Raw genomic sequence first — 17,081 nt, 5'->3', positions numbered from 1 at the left:
GCCTGACCCAAGCCATGGTATTTTCAATAACCTCACAGATATGCGAAAGCTGGACAATGAGTAAGGAAGACCGTAGAAGAATTGATGCTTTTGAGTTATGGTGTTGGAGGAGAATATTGAGAGTGCCATGGGCTGCCAAAAGAACCAACAGATCTGTGCTGGAAGAAGTGTAGCCAGAGTGCTCCTTGGAGGCCAGGATGGCCAAACTTCGTCTCTCATACTTCAGACATATTGTCAGGAGAAATATATCCAGTCGCTGGAAACGGATATCATGTTTGGTAAGGTGGAGGGTCAGAGAAAAAGAGGAAGATCCCCAGTGAGATGGAAACTCAGATCTCAGGAGCCCTGCAATGGGGAACATAAGGAAAAGGTATCTGTTTCCTAGGAAAAGTCAAGCCTTTTAAAATGCAACCCATATCATGTGTGTAAAAGAGCATATAAAATACGTATATATTTATGGTGTAAGGAAGAAGCCACTGGCCCCCTCAGCAGAGCCACCCCAACCCAGGTACCCATCGCCCTACATTTTGTTCATAGTCTTTCCTTTTTCTCTACAGCTTGCATGTATTTCCATCTCTAGACAGATCTGTCTCTTGCTCCAGCACAGGGTTGGCAGGCACCAAGCAGTGCTCCCTAGACATGTGTTGAGTGGATTCTAAAGACAGTTAGCAGGCACTGAGCCGTACTACGTTCCAGGCTCTATCCTAAGCCATTCACACATCCTCTCACATTTCCTCCTCACCGAGGTGAATCTATGGAAAACAGCACGCAGGGCAATCCGTCTTAACTTGCTAAATGATTTCTCACAGCTGCCGATGGAAACAGCGATTTCAAATACAAAGTCGGCAGTGGCGTCCGCCATCAGGTGGTGCCCAGGGTCCGGGCCATGTCTGCCCTACCCTGGTGTCCCCATTTATGAACTGAAACTCAGGTTAAACCGTCTTGGCCCTGCGTGATTGTTGTTGTCAGATGCTGTCGAGTCAGCTGTGACCCACAGCGACCCTATGCACACAACAGAATGAAATAATTGTTAAGCTTGAGCCCATTGCTGTTGCCATAGTGTCAAGCCATCTTGTTGGGTGTCTTCCTCTTTTTTGCTGACCTTCCAAGTATCAAGCATGATGTCTTTGTCGAGGGATTGGTCCCTCCTAATAACATGTCTGAAATATGAGAGACGAAGTCTCACCATACTGGCGTCTAAGGAGCATTCTGGCTATACTTCTTCCAACAGAGAATTGTTTGTTCTTCTGGTAGTCCATGGTTCTTTTAATATTCTTTTCCAACACCATAGCTTAAATGCATCAATTTTCCTATGGTCTTCCTTATTTACTGTCCAATTTTCACAGGCATATAGTTATTGAAATTACCATGGCTTGGGTCAGGCACACCTTAGTTGTCAAACTGATGTCTTTGTTCTTAAACACATAAAGAGGACTTGTGCAGCAGATTTGCTTAGTGCAATACGTTGTTTGATTTCCTGTCTGCTGCTTCCATGAGTGGTTGATAGTGGATCCAAGTAAAATGAAGTCTTTGACAACTTCAATCTTTTCTCCATTTATCATGATGTTATTTATTGGTACCGTGGTGAGGATTGTTTTCTTTACATTGAGGTGTAAGCCATACTGAAAGCTGTGGTCTTGATCTTCATCAGTAAGTATTTTAAGTCCTCTTCACTTTCAACAAGCAAGGTTATATCATCTGCATATCGCAGGTTGTTAATGAGTCTTCCTCCAATCTTGATGCCACGTTCTTCTTCATATAATCCAGCCTCTAGGATTACGTGCTCAACATACAGATTGAATAAGTACAGTTAAAGAATACAACTGTGGCACACACCTTTCCTTATTTTAAATTATTCAGTGTTCCCTTGTTCTGTTTGAATGACTGCCTCTGGTTCTATGTACAGGTTCCTCATGAGCACAATTAAATGTCTAGAATACCCATTCTTTGCAATTTTATCCATAGCTTGTCATGATCCACACAATCGAAAGCCTTTGTGTAGTCAATAAAGCACAAGCAAAGATCTTTATGGTATTCTCTGCTTTCAGCCCTCATCTGAATCTGGCTTAATTTTCTGGAAGCTCCCTTTTGACATACTGTTGCAGCCATTTTTTAATTATCTTCAGGAAAATTTTACTCGCATATGATATTAATGACATTGTTTGATGATTTCCACATTCCATTGGGTCACTGCTCTTTGGAATGTTCACAAATATGAATCTCTTTCAGATAGTTGGTCAATCTTCCTAATTGGTTGGCACAGATGTGTAAGTGCCTCCAGGGCTGCATCAGTTTGTTGAACGATTTCCATTTGTATTCCATCAATTCCTGATGCTTTGTTTTTCCCCAATGCTTTCAGTACAGCTTGGCCTTCTTCCTTCAGTACCATAAGTTGTTGATCATACGCTACCTCTCAAAATGGCTGAACAGCGACCATTTCTTTTTGGTACAGTGACTCTGTGTATTCCTTCCATCTTCTTTTGACGCTTTCTGCATCAGCCAGTGTTTTGCCCAAAGAATCTTTCAGTATTGCAAGTCGAGGCTTTAATTTTGTCTTCAGTTCTTTCAGCTTGAAAAATGTTAAGCATGTTCTTCCCTCTTGGTTTTCTAACTCTAGGTCTTTGCGCATTCATTTACAATACTTGACTCTGTCTTCTCGAATTGTCCTTTGAAGTTTTCTCTTCAGCTCTTGTACTTCCTCATTTCTTCCATTTGCTTTAGCATCTCTACTCTGGAGAGCAAGTTTCAGAGTCTTAGAAATTCTGATCTCAGAAGGTCTGGGGAGAAGGTGGCTACAACCAGAGCTCAGTGAGACTTGAGGTGAGTACAAGGTCATCATACCATGTCTACAACCGAGCAAGCAGGGAACTGACCACACTTTCCCTCATCATCTGACGTGACTTCAGATACAGAAAGAAGGCAGAAAAGTTTCACGACCGTCCAGGGAACCCTACCATTGTCCTCCTGGTACCTGTGCCACCCTGTACGACATGGAAATAGAACACAGTCCAGAGTCCCCTTTGCTCTCTGTCCTTCCTTACTGGGCACAGAGCTAAGGGGAGCACATGCTCTACAGTGTGTGAGAGTGTCAGGAAGTGAAAACCAGGGGATCTGAAATTCCACAGGATCCTCGCCAACAATGAGGGCAGAACAGCTCAGAACAGGAGGGGTTAAGAGTGGACAATTCACAGACCATCATCCAGGCCACTAAGCTGTGCAGGTAGAAACGGTGGAATTGGTGTATGTTTTGCTGTGTCTACTCACAACAACAATAACAACAACAACAAAAATTTAAGTAGAAAAGAAGCGAAATAAAAACAGTTGTGTATGTTTTGTACAACATTCACACCACACTAGTAAAAATGAAATACAATTCAATAGTGAGTAATTGTTATCATGAGTAATTGCGATTGTCACAACTGTAAAGGTAGAAGTTTTGTAAGAAAACGGAGGGAGCAGTCAATCTTACAGTCCGGAGACCATCAAGTTAGAAGAACATGAGCGGAATGTGGGACGCTATCCAGAGAAGCAGCGACACCAGAGATGGAGGCAGAGATGAGGACATGGAGAGAGGGAGTAGCTGAGGACGCTAGATTCAGGGGAAGAGAAGGACTGAGAGCTGGCGGCCAGGAGGCAGGTTTACAGAATGTAATCTTTGGTTGTTTAAATGATTACATATTCCTGAGCGTTTTTATGTACATCCACTCTCCCCCTCCAAAAATAAAACAAACAAACAAGGGAATAGAAGCAAATACTGTTGAATGATGATGCATGGAGGAGATTATAATCATTGCAATGAAATGATGAGTGTAAAACGGACGTTCACCCATGTAAACTATCACTCAATTCACAATAAAAACTTCTTTAAAAAAGAGTAAAATACATACCACTCGCCACTGTGTCAACTCAGATTCATGACGACCCTGCGTGTGTTGGAGTGGTTCTCCATAGGATACTCTGAGGCTGATTTTTCAGGAGATTACCAGGCTTTTCTTCCGAGGCACCTCTGAGTGGATTTGAACCTCCCATCTTTGAGTTAGCAGTTGCTGCACCTCCCAGGGGCGCCTACAAGCTGTAAGACACAAGTTGTGTCATTTGGTGCTTTGGTGTGTGAAATGCACTTTCCTTTACATTTAAAACTGGCACTGTAAAAACACACAATAAAACACATATGAAAAGTTCGAATTTTAATTTGTCTTCACTTGTGGTTGTTGTTATGTGCTTGGTTCCAACTCATAGCAACCTTGTACAGGGTTCCAAGGAGCAGCTGGTGGATTTGAACTGCCAACCTTTCGGTTTTCGGTTAGCAGTCCAGTGCTGATCCTACAGCACCATGACAGGATTCCATCGCTTGGAACGACTTTAAATAACTAATAAAAACATCAGGACAGGAAGAGAAAGAGGAGAAGAGACAAAGAGAGAAACACAGAGTCATAAAGAGAAATTGAAAGAAAATAAATGTGGTAGATTTTAGTACCTCTGAATGCATTTTGCCTACTCTTAACAAAGGCCTCGGGGGTTAGAGTAGGAAAAAAGCTGCATGGATCCCTGAAAATTATGCAGCCAGCTCCACCTGGAGGAATGTAAATGTGTCCCGAGGGCAGGAACCACACAGGACAAGCACAGTGCTGGGCACATGGTAGGGAAGCGATGGAAAGGGGAACTCTTTTTTTATTTATTGGGGTGAATAGATACATAATGAAACATATGCCTTCTCAACAATTTCTACATGTACAATTCTACACATGACACTACTGCATTCTTCAAGTTCTGCAACCATTCTCTATCCTTTTCTATCAGTATAAACATTAAGCCCCCCTATTCCAAACAAAAATCTCCCTTTCTCCTTTTTCTAGGTTTGCTGTTGGAGTCCTGGTGTGGCGCTGTAGGATAAGCACTGGACTGTTAACCACAAGGTTGGTGGTTCAAACCCACCAGCTGCTCCTCGGAAACCCTACGTAGGAATCAAACTGATGGCAATGGGTGGAAAACAACAGAAACAGGTCAATCTTGTTTTATTTTCCTTCTCTGAAGTGCGCTTCGCAGATACTGCGCTTTTGGCAAATTGAAGGTCTGTAGCAGCTCTGTGTGGAGCAAGTCTTCAGTTGCCGTTTTTCCACCATCGTGTCAACCTCCCTTTGTGTTTCTGTGTCCCATCGTGGTCATTCTCGCCAAATTTCCAACGATTAGATAATGCTATTATTGCACACTTCATAGACTGCCCACGAAACCGAACCCACTGACGCAGATTCCGTTTCTGATGAGGATGTCTGTTTCTGTTACAGAAGCATGTCGGGGACCGGCCTCGACATAGGAACTTGGTTCACGAGTGTTTGGTTCACGAGGAGGGGATATCTGGCGGCGATAGGGATAGCAAAAGAATACACAGAAAGACAGAAGGAGGGAGACAAAGAGGCACCCCGAAACCAGGATGGTTGCATTACTGGTGTCCGGCAGCTCTGGCGTGTTGAACATATTAGCCATAAGGGCAGTAAGGTCCTGTATGGTAAACATCTTAGCTGTGCCCATAAAGCACGCCTTGCTAGCTGTAGTGCACTCTTTCACCGCCTGCCTGTAATGCACACCTGGGCCGGCCTGTGTCTCTGTTTTATTTAGGGGAGGAGCTTCACACCAAGCTGGGAGGGACTAAGACAAGGTACGCTAACATCAGTAATTTTCCAGACATTCAGGTAACTTTACATCGTACTTCGCTGGTTCAAATCCCAGGCCTGCAACTTGGTTTCTCAGGCTCAATTAACATATCTATAGCCCCAGTTGGGGGAAGGTGAGAGGGAAGGACAAAAGGCTTGGGAGGAGTCCCGCTGTTTTGGCTTCCTGAGCCAGGTTTTCAGGAACTTGGCTGAATAACCAGCACCTGGGACAGGTTTAGGGAGGATGGCATTTTTGTCTATAGACCAAAGAACCGGGAAATAACTAAGCTATTTTTAGTTAATCCTTTGGAGAAAGGTTTAACCTTGAAACCTTTACAGTCTCGGCTTTAGGAAAATATTACATTTATCTGTGGATACTAAGGGGTCATGTTTGGAATTAATAAAACATAACTGAACACTAAGATGAAAAACAATTTGTTATGACTGCCCGGTGGCCAGAATCTTTTCCTCAGAGCCTGTGGCCTGCATTGTCTGCAACGCTCGGGCCCAGTGGGCTTCAAACTTCTGACCAGGTTTACACGGTCTGCAACAGAAGCAGACACCAGAAAGCCCTGGTGGCGCATTGGTTAAGTGCTCGACAGATGACTCGTGGCACCTAGCACAAGCCACTGCCATTCAATCCGCTTTGGAGTTGTTGTTGTTGTTGTTTTCTTTCCACTTAATATAATGGCTTTCGGCTTCATCCATAACTCATTCCATTGTAGGAATATACTGCTGTTGTTGTACCATCCAGTTGGGTCCAACTCATAGCAACCATGTATAGGGTTCAAGAAGTGGCCGGTGGGTTTGAACCACCGACCTTGTCATTCATACCAATCTTGCAGCCCAGTGCTTTTTCCCACAGCACCACACCAGAACCCCAGGAATGTGCTGGAGTTTGTTTATTCACTTTCCAGATGATGAGCATTTGGCCTTTTTCCCATTTGGGGCTGGCATGAATCAACCTAAGAAGTGCTGGTGGCGCTGTTGGGTAAACACTGGACTGCTAACCACAAGGTTGGCAGTTCAAACCCACCAACTGCTCCTGGGGAGAAAGAAGAGGCTTTCTGCTCCGGTAGAGATTTACAGCCTCAGAAATCCTATACAGGGTGACTAGGAGTCGAAACTGACTCAAAGGCACACCACGGCAATGAAGAGTCTGTGGGTCTGGACTAACGTGAGTGTTTCCTGTCTTTTGGGCAACAAACTGAGAAATGGAATCCTGTGTTTAGAGTAAGGGGCCCTGGTGGTGCAGTGGATAGAGCACTCTGTTGCCAACCAAAAGGTAGGCAGTTCAAACCCACCAACCACTTCTAGGGAGACAGATGTGGCAATCTGCATCCCTAGAGATTGTTGTTGTTGTTAATTGCCATGGAATCCAATCCAACTTATAGCAACCCTGCATAGGGTTTCCAAGGAGCAGCTGCTGGGTTTGAACCACTGACCTGTGGTTAGCAATCCAGTGCTTATCCTACATCACCACCCCAGGACTCCTCCACAAAGATTGTTGTTAAGTGCCATGGAGTCAGTTCTGACTCCTAGCGACCCTGTATAGGGTTTCCAAGGAGTGGCTGGTGAGATTAAATTGCCGACCTTGAGGTTCAAACTAACTTTGCAGTCTAGCGCATTAACCCACAACGCCATATCACTTGTTATTGTTGTCAAGTGCTGTTGAGTTGATTCCAACCCATAGGGTTTCCAAGGAGCAGCTGGTGAGCTTGAATCACTGACCTTGCAGTTCAAAACACTTTGCAGTCTGACACATTAGCCCACAGCGCCACACCAAGACTCCCACATCAGGATTACAGCCTTGGAAACTCTATGGGGCAATTTTATTCTGCCTTCTAGGAGCAATGGCAACCTTTATTAATCTCAATTTCCTTATCTTCTTCTTTTGAGCTACCAAGTAAACATGTCCATAGACGGACTTCATTTTTACCATACTTGGCTGATTGCAATTTACAAATAATTACACTTTTCACACAGTGAAGATTTGTGGCAATGATGCATGGAACAAGTCTGTGTCTGTGACATTTTTCCAACAACATGTGCTCACTTTGTGTCTCTGTGTCACATTTTTGTCATTTAACAGTATTTCAAAATTTTTCATAATGCTATTGCACAATTACCAGACTACCCAAACCCAAGGCCAGTGCCAAACAGTTGATTCTGACTCATGATTTTGTTAAGTGCTGCCAGGTCAGTTCTGACTCATAGTGACCCCCATGTACAACAGAAGAGAACAGCACTGCCTGACCATGCTCCAGCCTCACAATTGTTCTGTCTGTCCCCAATATTGCAGCCACTGTGTCTATTCATCTTGTTGGGGGTCTCTCTCTTTTTCGCTGACTCTCCACTTTACCAAGCATAATGTCCTTTTCAGGGACTGCTCCCTCCTGATAACATGTCCAAAGTACACGAGAGGGATCCATTTGGAGAGTTGAGGGTGAAGATACAAATTGTGGAGTTTTCTCCTGATTTCCTTGCTATCAAAAGCACCGAATCAACTTATTAACCCAGAGAAAGGCAGGATATTGTAGCAGAGGGCAGTTCTGTGGTGTTCTTGGTCACACCTTGATGGAGTTTCTGAAGGACAGCGAAGATTCCTGCCAGGCACAGCACGACCTCTTGCAGACAAGTGAACTGTGGAAATTCATTACTACTCCACCAAGAAGCCCCCATAAGAGCGGTTAGCCTGGACACCCAAGTGTTGACTTGAAGTCCCCAGAGCAATTTTCCAGAGTTCTGACCTGAATGGGGTAAACCTCAGTGCACTTCCTTTCTATTGCCTCAGGATTTCTGCATTGAAGAACTGCTGTTTCTTGTTAGGAGGTTCATTTCATTTTCCATTCCTCCCAACACCAGACTGAAAACACTGAGAATTACAAGTGGAGTCTTTCGAAGTAGACTTTAGTTTCTTTACATCATTTCTGTGTTCACTTTTTTAAATTCTTTCATAACTCTATTGAATTTTTAAAACAAAATCAACATGGCTCGAATGAACCGTCTAGCTCCTGTGGAAGTCACATACAAGAACATGAGATTTCTTATTACACACTATCCAACCAATGCAACCTTAAATAAATGTATACAGGGACTTACAAGTATGGACTTACCACAATAGTAAGAGTATGTGAAGCAACTTATGACACTGCTCTTGTGGAAAAAGAAGGCATCCATGTTCTTGATTGGCTTTTTGATGATGGTGCACCGCCATCCAACCAGATTGTTGATGACTGGTTAAGTCTTGTGAAAGTTAAGTTTTGTGAAGAACCTGGTTGTTGTATTGCTGTTCATTGTGTTGCAGGACTTGGAAAAGCTCCAGTGCTTGTTGCCCTAGCATTAATTGAAGGTGGAATGAAATATGAAGATGCCGTACAGTTCATCAAGCAAAAGCGACGTGGAGTTTTTAATAGCAAGCAACTTTTGTACTTGGAGAAGTATCATCGTAAAATGCATTTGTGCTTCAAAGATTCCTATGGTCATAGAAATAACTGTTGCATTCAATAAAATGAGTGCCTGATGGTATTACTTTGAAAGTGGAACTTGGGACAGGACCTAGTTTCTCACGCATATTTACCAACATGTTAGCTTGGTGAATAAAGCTTCCATAAGAGTATTGAAGGCAGTTTTGCCAGGCTTGACAGATTTGCAGTCAGCCTATTTGGACATTTAGCAAAGGTTTCTTACTCTTCAGCATTTAAAATGTCCTTATCATTTGTACCAATTGACCTTTCCTGAAATCATGCAGTATTCTTATAAGACTTTAAATCGATTCCAATGCCAGACTCTTATCATTATATAAGAAACTTAGCATGATTAGGTGTCAAAATACCCAGCACAATACTTGTATATTTTTAGTATCATACAGAACAACAACACAGAACTAAAAAATCCCAGGAACTATGAACACTAGACCTTTATGTGGTTTATTCCTTCAGTCATTTCAAACTTTGAAGATAGAACCTATATGGTTATTTACCTGCTCAGATTGTGCTTACATCTCCCACGTTCGTACCCACTATACATCAGGTTTGCACAACCTTTTTTTTTTTTTTTTTTACAAAGTCTTAATGATTATTTAATGGCTTTATATAAACTTCATTTGAAAAACCCTACATTGTACAGAAGCACATGTCTTTAATGACTCCAGACCAAAAAAAAAAAAAAAAAATCCTTACAGTTAATTTACTGTTTGCACTTTGGCGTGCTACTTAACAGGGAGGACTAGGATAAAGAATGGGAGTGGACTACCAAATTTTTAGGAAAATATTGCCTTTGTCTTGTACAGAACATGTAGAATATGCGCTTTAATTTAGTAAATATTTTTTAAGAGGTAGAACTGCTTGGTTATTGTAGCTATAACTATTCTTAATCATAAAATTTTTTAATCTGGTTTTTTTTTCTCATCGATTGGAAGTTGTTAACCAACTTTGTTTGAAGTGTGATTTTTTTTCCCCTTTCCAACCTCTTGCATACAAAAAAAGTGGGTTTCTGCTAATTTTTATATTACTTTTGAGCTGTGTAACTTAATATTTGGATATTTCATCATTTGTTTTATTATGTAATTGAGAAAATGGTGATGTGTATTAATGTTAGTTCAACCATATATTTATACTGTCTGGGAATGTGTGGTTACAGTTCTGTGGGAGAAATAATTTGTCAGTGTTCACCAGCTTGTAAAAACCTAGTTGCCAGAGCTTAAAGAGCTAAATAAATGATGAAATAAAAAAAAAAAAGTACACAAGAGGAAGTCTTGCTTCTAAGGAACATTCTATTTGTACATCCTCCAAGACAGAATTGTTTGTTCTCTGACAGTCCAATGGACTTTTAATTTCAACTCATAGCAAGCTTATACAGGGTTTTCAAGACCGTCAATCTTTACAGAAGCAGACAGCCTCATCTTTCTCCAATGAAGACCCTGGTGGGTTTGAACCGGCCACCTTGTGTTTGGCAGTCCAGTGCTATCCCACAGCACTACTAGAGCTCTGTAGAGGGCTCTGGATGGTGGTGGTGGTGTGCCCTGGAGTTGTTCCCACTCAGAGCAATCCTGTATACGGTTTCCGAAGCTGTAAATCTTTAAGGAAACAGAAAGCCTCATCTTTCTCCCGCAGAACGGCTGGTAGTTTCCAGCTGCTGATCTTCAGGTTAGCAGCGCGACTCTTAACCACTATGCTACCAGAGCTGTGCTCTGTATTTTGTTGTTGTTGTTGTTGTTGTTGTTGATAAGTGCCGTGACTACAGTAAGTATATATTTTATAGGCACTGTTGTTGTTGTGAAGTGCCGTTCAGTCATTTCCGACTCATCGCGATCCTGTATAGGGTTTCTGAATAGCAGCTTGTGTGTTTGAACCACCGACCGTGTGGTTAGAAGTCCAATGCTTGTCCTACAGGCCGAGTCGACACCAGAACTTCTTTATATGCACTGCTGTTGTTGTGAAGTGCCGTCGAGTCGATTCCGACACTAGCGACCCTGTATAGGGTTTCCGAGGAGCAGCTGGTGGGCTTGAACCGCCGACCTTGCAGATCAAACGGCTTTGCAGTCTGGCACGTTAACCCACAGCGCCACACCAGAACTCTGGTTCCGACTTATAGCGACCTTGTATAGGGTTTCCAAGGAGAGGCTGGTGGATTTGAACCACCGACCTTGTGGTTCACAGTCTAGTGCTTATCCGACAGCGCCACACCATGATGGGTGACTCGCTTTAGTGAGGCATTTGATTTATTGCAAAGGTCTGCCTGTATACATTTTCCATCTTTCACCTAGTTTGTAGAATTAAAAACTCTCAGGTGAAAGCCCTAGGCCCACCCTCGTACCTGCAGAATAAAACATCCCGCCAACCACCCTCTGCAAGCTGGAAACCTCAGACAGGAAACTCAAAACCCCTGGAAAGCAGAAACTGCAAAGACGTACCTCACCAACGACACCTGTACCACAGGGGGACGGTGGGCGGAGGCAAAGAGAGTGCGCGCGCCTCCAGTCCCGCCCATTGAGCGCCAGGCTCCTGGGAGGGAGGGGCGGGGCCAGCGGGCGGAGCCAGTAGCGCGACGCTCGATCCAGGCCCCGCCCACCTCGCGTGGAACTCCGGCCACGGGAGGCGGAGCTAAGGAAAATGGCGCGCCTCCTATCCCGCCCACTTTGCGCTGGACTTCGAAGGGACAGGCAGGTGGGCGGAGCCAGGAGTTCGCGCGTCCCGGGCCCCGCCCACATCGCGCTGAGCTCCGGGGTAGGCGGAGCCAGGGATATGCGCGACCCCGCTCGCCTGCCGGCAGCTCAGAGTTCTGGACCGCGCACCTCACAGTGCGCCATGGCGGGGTTACTGACGCTGTTGGGCCCCGCGGGTAGACAGTGCTCCCGGGTTCGGCCTCGCATCGCTTGGCTCCTGAGCGCCGTCACGCCCTGCGCCCCGCCGCCCCGGCCCATGCTTCGGCCCGGACCCGACGCCAGGCAGCTACGCGCAGCTGGCGGGGGCGGCCCTGGCCGCCAGGTAAGCGCCCCTGCGCTCCCGGACCGCCCTGCCAGAGGCTGGCCACCTCTGCCCAGGGAGAGCTTTCTGCTTACTGCCAGAACTACCACCTAAAAGAGCCCCGGGGGCTCCAAATTCCCCAAAAGCATCCGACCCAGTTTCTCAGCTGGAAAACTGAGGCTCAGGGAGGGTGATCGTCTCTCCGAAGCCACTGGGTCCACAGTAGAGCCCAGCTCGCCAGAGCGTGGGCCAGTGTCTCGTTGGCAGCAGACAGGAGGACAGGGGACCTTGAGCTTAGGACCAAACAACTTCCTCACGTGGCCTTCAGTGCTGTTCCTTTGGAGGCCTCTTTCAAGCCCCCGACAGTGTGAGGGACGCCTCCCCCGGGAGCAGCTCTGCCCTTAACGCCTCCCAGCGCCCGCTGCTGCTCCCGGTATATCTTGCCGAAGAGGCGGGCCTCGCATTCTGGTTCAGGCAAAACTTGGGCAGGCTTATCCATCCACTGTGTTTCATGTTTGGCCTTCCAAATAGCCTTTTGGTTTTGATTGAGAATGGCAATACATGCACTTAGAAAAACATCGATCACAGTTTTGTTTTTAAGTGGTCTCTTTAACGAAAAATAGTAACAAGTCGTACCTCGGGTGGTCTGGAGACAGAGCAAAAACCCTGCCCGTGGAAAAAGAACAAGGTCTGGTGCCAAACGAGGGTCTTTCTCCTGGGGTTGGACCTTGGCTCTGTGCACCAGTTGTGTGGCCTTTTGATAAACACTCAAAGGCTCTGAGGGGAAGCCTTGACCTTTCAAAAACAGACTCTCAAACCCACTGTCCTCCAGTGGATTTCATAGTGACCCATCGTGCCCAGTAGCTCTGGTAGCTTAGTGGTTACGAATCGGGCTGCAAACCTTAAGGCCAGCAGTTCAAAACTACCAGCTGCTCCACGGGAGAAAGATGAGGCGTTCTGCTCCCACAAAGATTTACAGCCTTGGAAACCTTGTACAGGGTCGCTATGGGTCGGAACCGACTCGACGGCACTTAACAAACCTTGCCCGGTAGGGCTTCTGTGGAAGCAGACTTACCTCTTCTTTCTCCTTGCAGTGACTAGTGGGTTCAAACTGTTGACCTTTCGGATAGTGGTCAGTCTTAACCACTACTTCACTGGACCTTTTCCATGACCTTTCAGAAAGCTAAAGATAGCACCTCAGAGGGTTTGGGGGGCCATCCCATGAGCTGGTCAGTCCACGTGTTGAACGAACACATTGTCAGGCACCTAACCAGTACTTCCTGAATGTTCCATAGTGTTCAGCGAGTAGCAGAGAGGGTCTGACCTCTCACCCAGGTCCCTGCCTGCACCTCCCCATCTGATAGCAGCTCATCCATCTTGTCTCTCTGCATCCTGAGCCAGTGTTACAGGGTCTTCAAGGACTGCGCCCAATACATAAACCCCCCTACACACATACACACATACATCACTAAACCGCCCTACACACACGCAACACATGGCACGTCCGGGTGATTCTTCATGGCTCTGCCCAGCTCCTTCCTCCAGGAAGCCTTCCCTGCCCACCAGTGGTGCCTTGTACTCCTCCACTGGCCCCACAGCCCCATATCTCCTGACTTGCTTGCTGTCCCAGCAGCCTGTGAGGGCAGCCTGTCAACCTTGTCCCCAGCCTGGGCCTGACTCTTGGCAGGGGTGTGTGTGTGCACACAGTGATGATGAGTGTGGTCCCAGGTCCCTTCCTAGGCTTCTCTACTCCTTAGCCTTGTGACCTTGATCAAATACCCTCACCACTCTGTGTCTCGTTCTTTTCGTCTACAAAATGGGACTCTAATCCTTCTTACTTCAGAGTATGCCGGTATAAGATGAGATCGTCATGTAGCCGTTCTTGGTATTGTTGTTAAGTGCCATCAAGTCGATTCCGACCCATAGCGACCCTGAACCACTGACCTTGCAGTTCAAACGGCTTTGCAGTCTGGCGTATTAACCCACAGTGCCACACCAGGACGCAATTAACACAATAGGCCCAGGAGCTGTCCTTTTCCTCCTGCTCACTGGTAACTGGTAACCAGTATCAAGTTGATTCTGACTCATGCTGACATTGCGTGTGTCACGGTAGAACTGTACTCCATAGGGTTTTCAGTGGCTAGCCAGGTCTTTCTTCCTAGTTGCCTCTGGTGGACTGAAATCACCAACCTTCTAGTGCATTAATCCAAGCTAGTGGGATCAGAACCTATCATGAGGTTAGGACAAAACCACATTCGGCAGAACTGGGCATTGATGGAGGTGGACCTAGACTTTCGGTAGAATCCTGGCCTCTCCTGAGTCCTATTCTGACTGCCCTGGAGCATTCAGATTTAGATCATTAGGAAGTGGGATTGGCAATGCCCAGCTGGAGTCTCCAAATACAATGTCACATCGCCTTCCTTCAGCAAAGGGCCCCTACTCTACCGAGCTAAGTGCTGTCAAGTTGGTTCTGACTTTTGGCGGCCCTGTGTAGGATTTCTGAGGAGTGGCTGGTGGATTTGAACCGCCGACCTTGCGGTCGAGTGCATTATCCTGCTTCTACAGCACCATATAAACCCTACGAGAAGGCTGCCTGTCACTCAGTAGGCCTCAGTGTGGTACGCACAGTCTGCCTCACTCACCCCCTCTCTGTGGCCCACTTTCTCCTTGCCCCCAGCTCATCCTCAAACACTGCATTTCAGGTGCTGGCCTCCTTTAAGCTGCAGCTCCCCTCCCCAGCACAGCTGTCTGCCTCCCTCCCTTACTCTGATTCCTTTTTCAGAGCACTGCCCTCATCTTCGATTTCCTGATTTTCTTGTCCTGTAGGCTCAGTATGGTAGGGGTTTGGTCAGTTTTGCTAATTACACCATCCCCTACACCTAACCAGTGCCTGGGACAGAGGAGGCACTCCCAAATATAGAGGCAACGCAGTGAATAGTTTAGAACAACACGTTTAGCAGTTAGCCTGGGTGGGTGTGTTTGAATTCCAGCTCTGCCAGGTCACACTTCTGTGGTCCTCCATCAGTTACTCAAGCTTTCTGGACTTCTGGGATCTTCTGTTTAGCAGGGACGACAACAGAGCTTATCTTACAATGTTGTGATCATTGTATGAGTTCATACTTTTACCAGTCTGGTAAAAAGCAAACAGTATAAGCAAAACCCATCCCATTGTCCTCAGTCTGGACTGAGCAATCCTATATGTTAGAGAGTAGAACTGCCCTATAGGGTTTCTATCTTTATAAAAGCAGACTGCCACATCTTCTTCCCAATGGGGCAGTAAATGGGTTTTAATCGCCGATCTTTCAGTCAAGCACTTAAACCACTGTGCTACCAGGGTTCTTTAAACACAGGACCGGTTCCCCACCCCCCCCCACTGTCCTAAAGCAGGGTGTTCCTATGAAACCTTTTGTAAGCCAAAATAGCATAGCGTGAAGAAGCAATTACCATTCATTTCTATGGGAAAGATCTTTGAACATTTCCAGACCCAAAAAATAAACTACTGAATCACACACACAAATGTGTGATGTTCACAGACTCAGCTCAAAGTAATGCTGATTGGATGCTGAGTGTGGTTCCCAGGACGGAGCTTGGAGACACTACTCTCTATTGGCTCGCTGCAAAACAAACGCAGAACGCTGGTGGTGCTTTTCCAAAAGCAAAAATCCTCTTGGGGTTTCTTTTGGTTATCGTAAACAGGTAGTAATGTAGCCCTTTCATAAGAGCAGCGTGACTTGGAGCAAACTTTGGAAAAGCAGAGGATACTTAGTGTTTATTATTAATATAATTTGTGGCATACATGCGAAGAGTGGTGTCGCTCCAAACAACAGGGTCACCTTGTGGGCAAAGTCTTCAGGCCTTCCTGCTCCTTCCATGACATCACTTTGTATTTAAGCAATTACAAAGTGATGTAACTTTGTAAACAGGTGTGTACGAGCAGCCAGAGCAGTGCTTAACACTTTGCAGTTACTTCAAGTAACATTGAGGCACCCTGATGGTACCATAGGTAAGTGCTCAGTGACTGACTGGACCCCGCTGGCCACTCCGGGGAGAAAGATATGACCATCTTTCCATAAAGATGACAGCTTTGGAAACCTCCTGGGGCAGTTCTCATCTACAGGAAATGACTGTCCCTTGCATGTCACACTCATGAAGCCCCCTTTTTCAGTCTCCTTTATCTCCTCCAGGCTTAGGAAGAAAAGTACATGGCTTAAGGTGCTTACAGATCATTTTCCTTTTACTAAGACAAAAGGAAGAAAGTTGTCCAAGTAATAAACATTCTAGAAAAGATGACAAAGTAGCTGTGGTGCTGGCTGATGGGAACAGTATACTTGTCAGGTGGGGCTACCATACTCATGCAGAAGGTCCTGTAGCTGGGAGTCGGGTACCTTTATCTTTTTTGGCCAGAATCCTTCGCCAAAGGAGAGGTTGTAAAGAAAAAACTCCCTCAACAGAGAGCGCCCTCTGGGGAACCCACGAGGTTCCTTTTTTTTCTGAGCAGAAAAGTTTTATTCCTTTAATGACAAACAATTAAACCACATCCAAGGCCGTAACTTACAGACAAACCAAAGGGACCTAATGAGGTTTGACCAGACAGGTATCACAGTGGGAAGAAAAGGTTAGGACAAAAGATAGCCGTGGCGTGGTTTGCGGGTGTCAAGTCTTATCAGAGTCCAGCGTCTGGTAGTTCTTCCCTCAGCAGCACTTCCGGCTGCAGCTGATGCTTGGTGGGGCTGGTTTATCAGGAAGCACAGGGCTCCTGGAACCCTTTCTGGCTGGTGGCAGCAGAATTGGTCAGGAAGGACGGTTGAATGTGCTGGGTAGCAGGAGGGAGGCTGATTCCAGTCGTCCTTGCCCTCCCCTTTGGGGTACCTGGAGGTTCTAGAAGAGTCTCCCTGTAGAGAGCAAGAATGGAGCACGTGGTAGGAGTAGAGGTTGCGCCATTCTGTGACAGACTGCCAGCCAG

The 17,081-nt window shown here is 45.9% G+C and overlaps 2 protein-coding genes across 2 annotated transcripts in view; both read left to right on the top strand.

The window, feature by feature from the left end:
- The first annotated feature begins 8,649 nt into the window (after nucleotides 1-8,649).
- LOC102837393 (protein tyrosine phosphatase type IVA 1-like) lies at nucleotides 8,650-9,161 on the top strand. The gene is made up of 2 exons (XM_006839164.1): nucleotides 8,650-8,737; nucleotides 8,824-9,161. The coding sequence occupies exons 1-2, from the start codon at nucleotides 8,650-8,652 to the stop codon at nucleotides 9,159-9,161; spliced, it is 426 nt and encodes a 141-aa protein (XP_006839227.1).
- A 2,798-nt stretch (nucleotides 9,162-11,959) lies between these two features.
- FAM210B (family with sequence similarity 210, member B) overlaps nucleotides 11,960-17,081 on the top strand; it is a 13,896-nt gene continuing 8,774 nt past the window's right edge. The window contains exon 1 of the mRNA XM_006839163.1: nucleotides 11,960-12,139. Within this exon, the coding sequence (XP_006839226.1) occupies nucleotides 11,960-12,139 (180 nt within the window). The remainder of the gene's footprint in view (nucleotides 12,140-17,081) is intronic.

This window comes from Chrysochloris asiatica, unplaced genomic scaffold (assembly GCF_000296735.1).
Source record: "Chrysochloris asiatica unplaced genomic scaffold, ChrAsi1.0 scaffold00023, whole genome shotgun sequence".
NCBI lineage: Eukaryota > Metazoa > Chordata > Mammalia > Afrosoricida > Chrysochloridae > Chrysochloris > Chrysochloris asiatica.
The sequence above is the reverse complement of the archived record's forward strand: the minus strand, read 5'-3'. Positions and strand labels throughout refer to the sequence as shown.

What these genes read in the sequence shown, in the direction of transcription:
- LOC102837393 (XM_006839164.1), top strand. Translation starts at nt 8,650, where the DNA reads ATGAACCGTCTAGCTCCTGTGGAAGTCACATACAAGAACATGAGATTT. An exon ending in CAATGCAACCTTAAATAAAT is followed by an intron (nt 8,738 to 8,823) that starts GTATACAGGGAC and finishes TGGAAAAAGAAG; the next exon opens with GCATCCATGTTCTTGATTGG.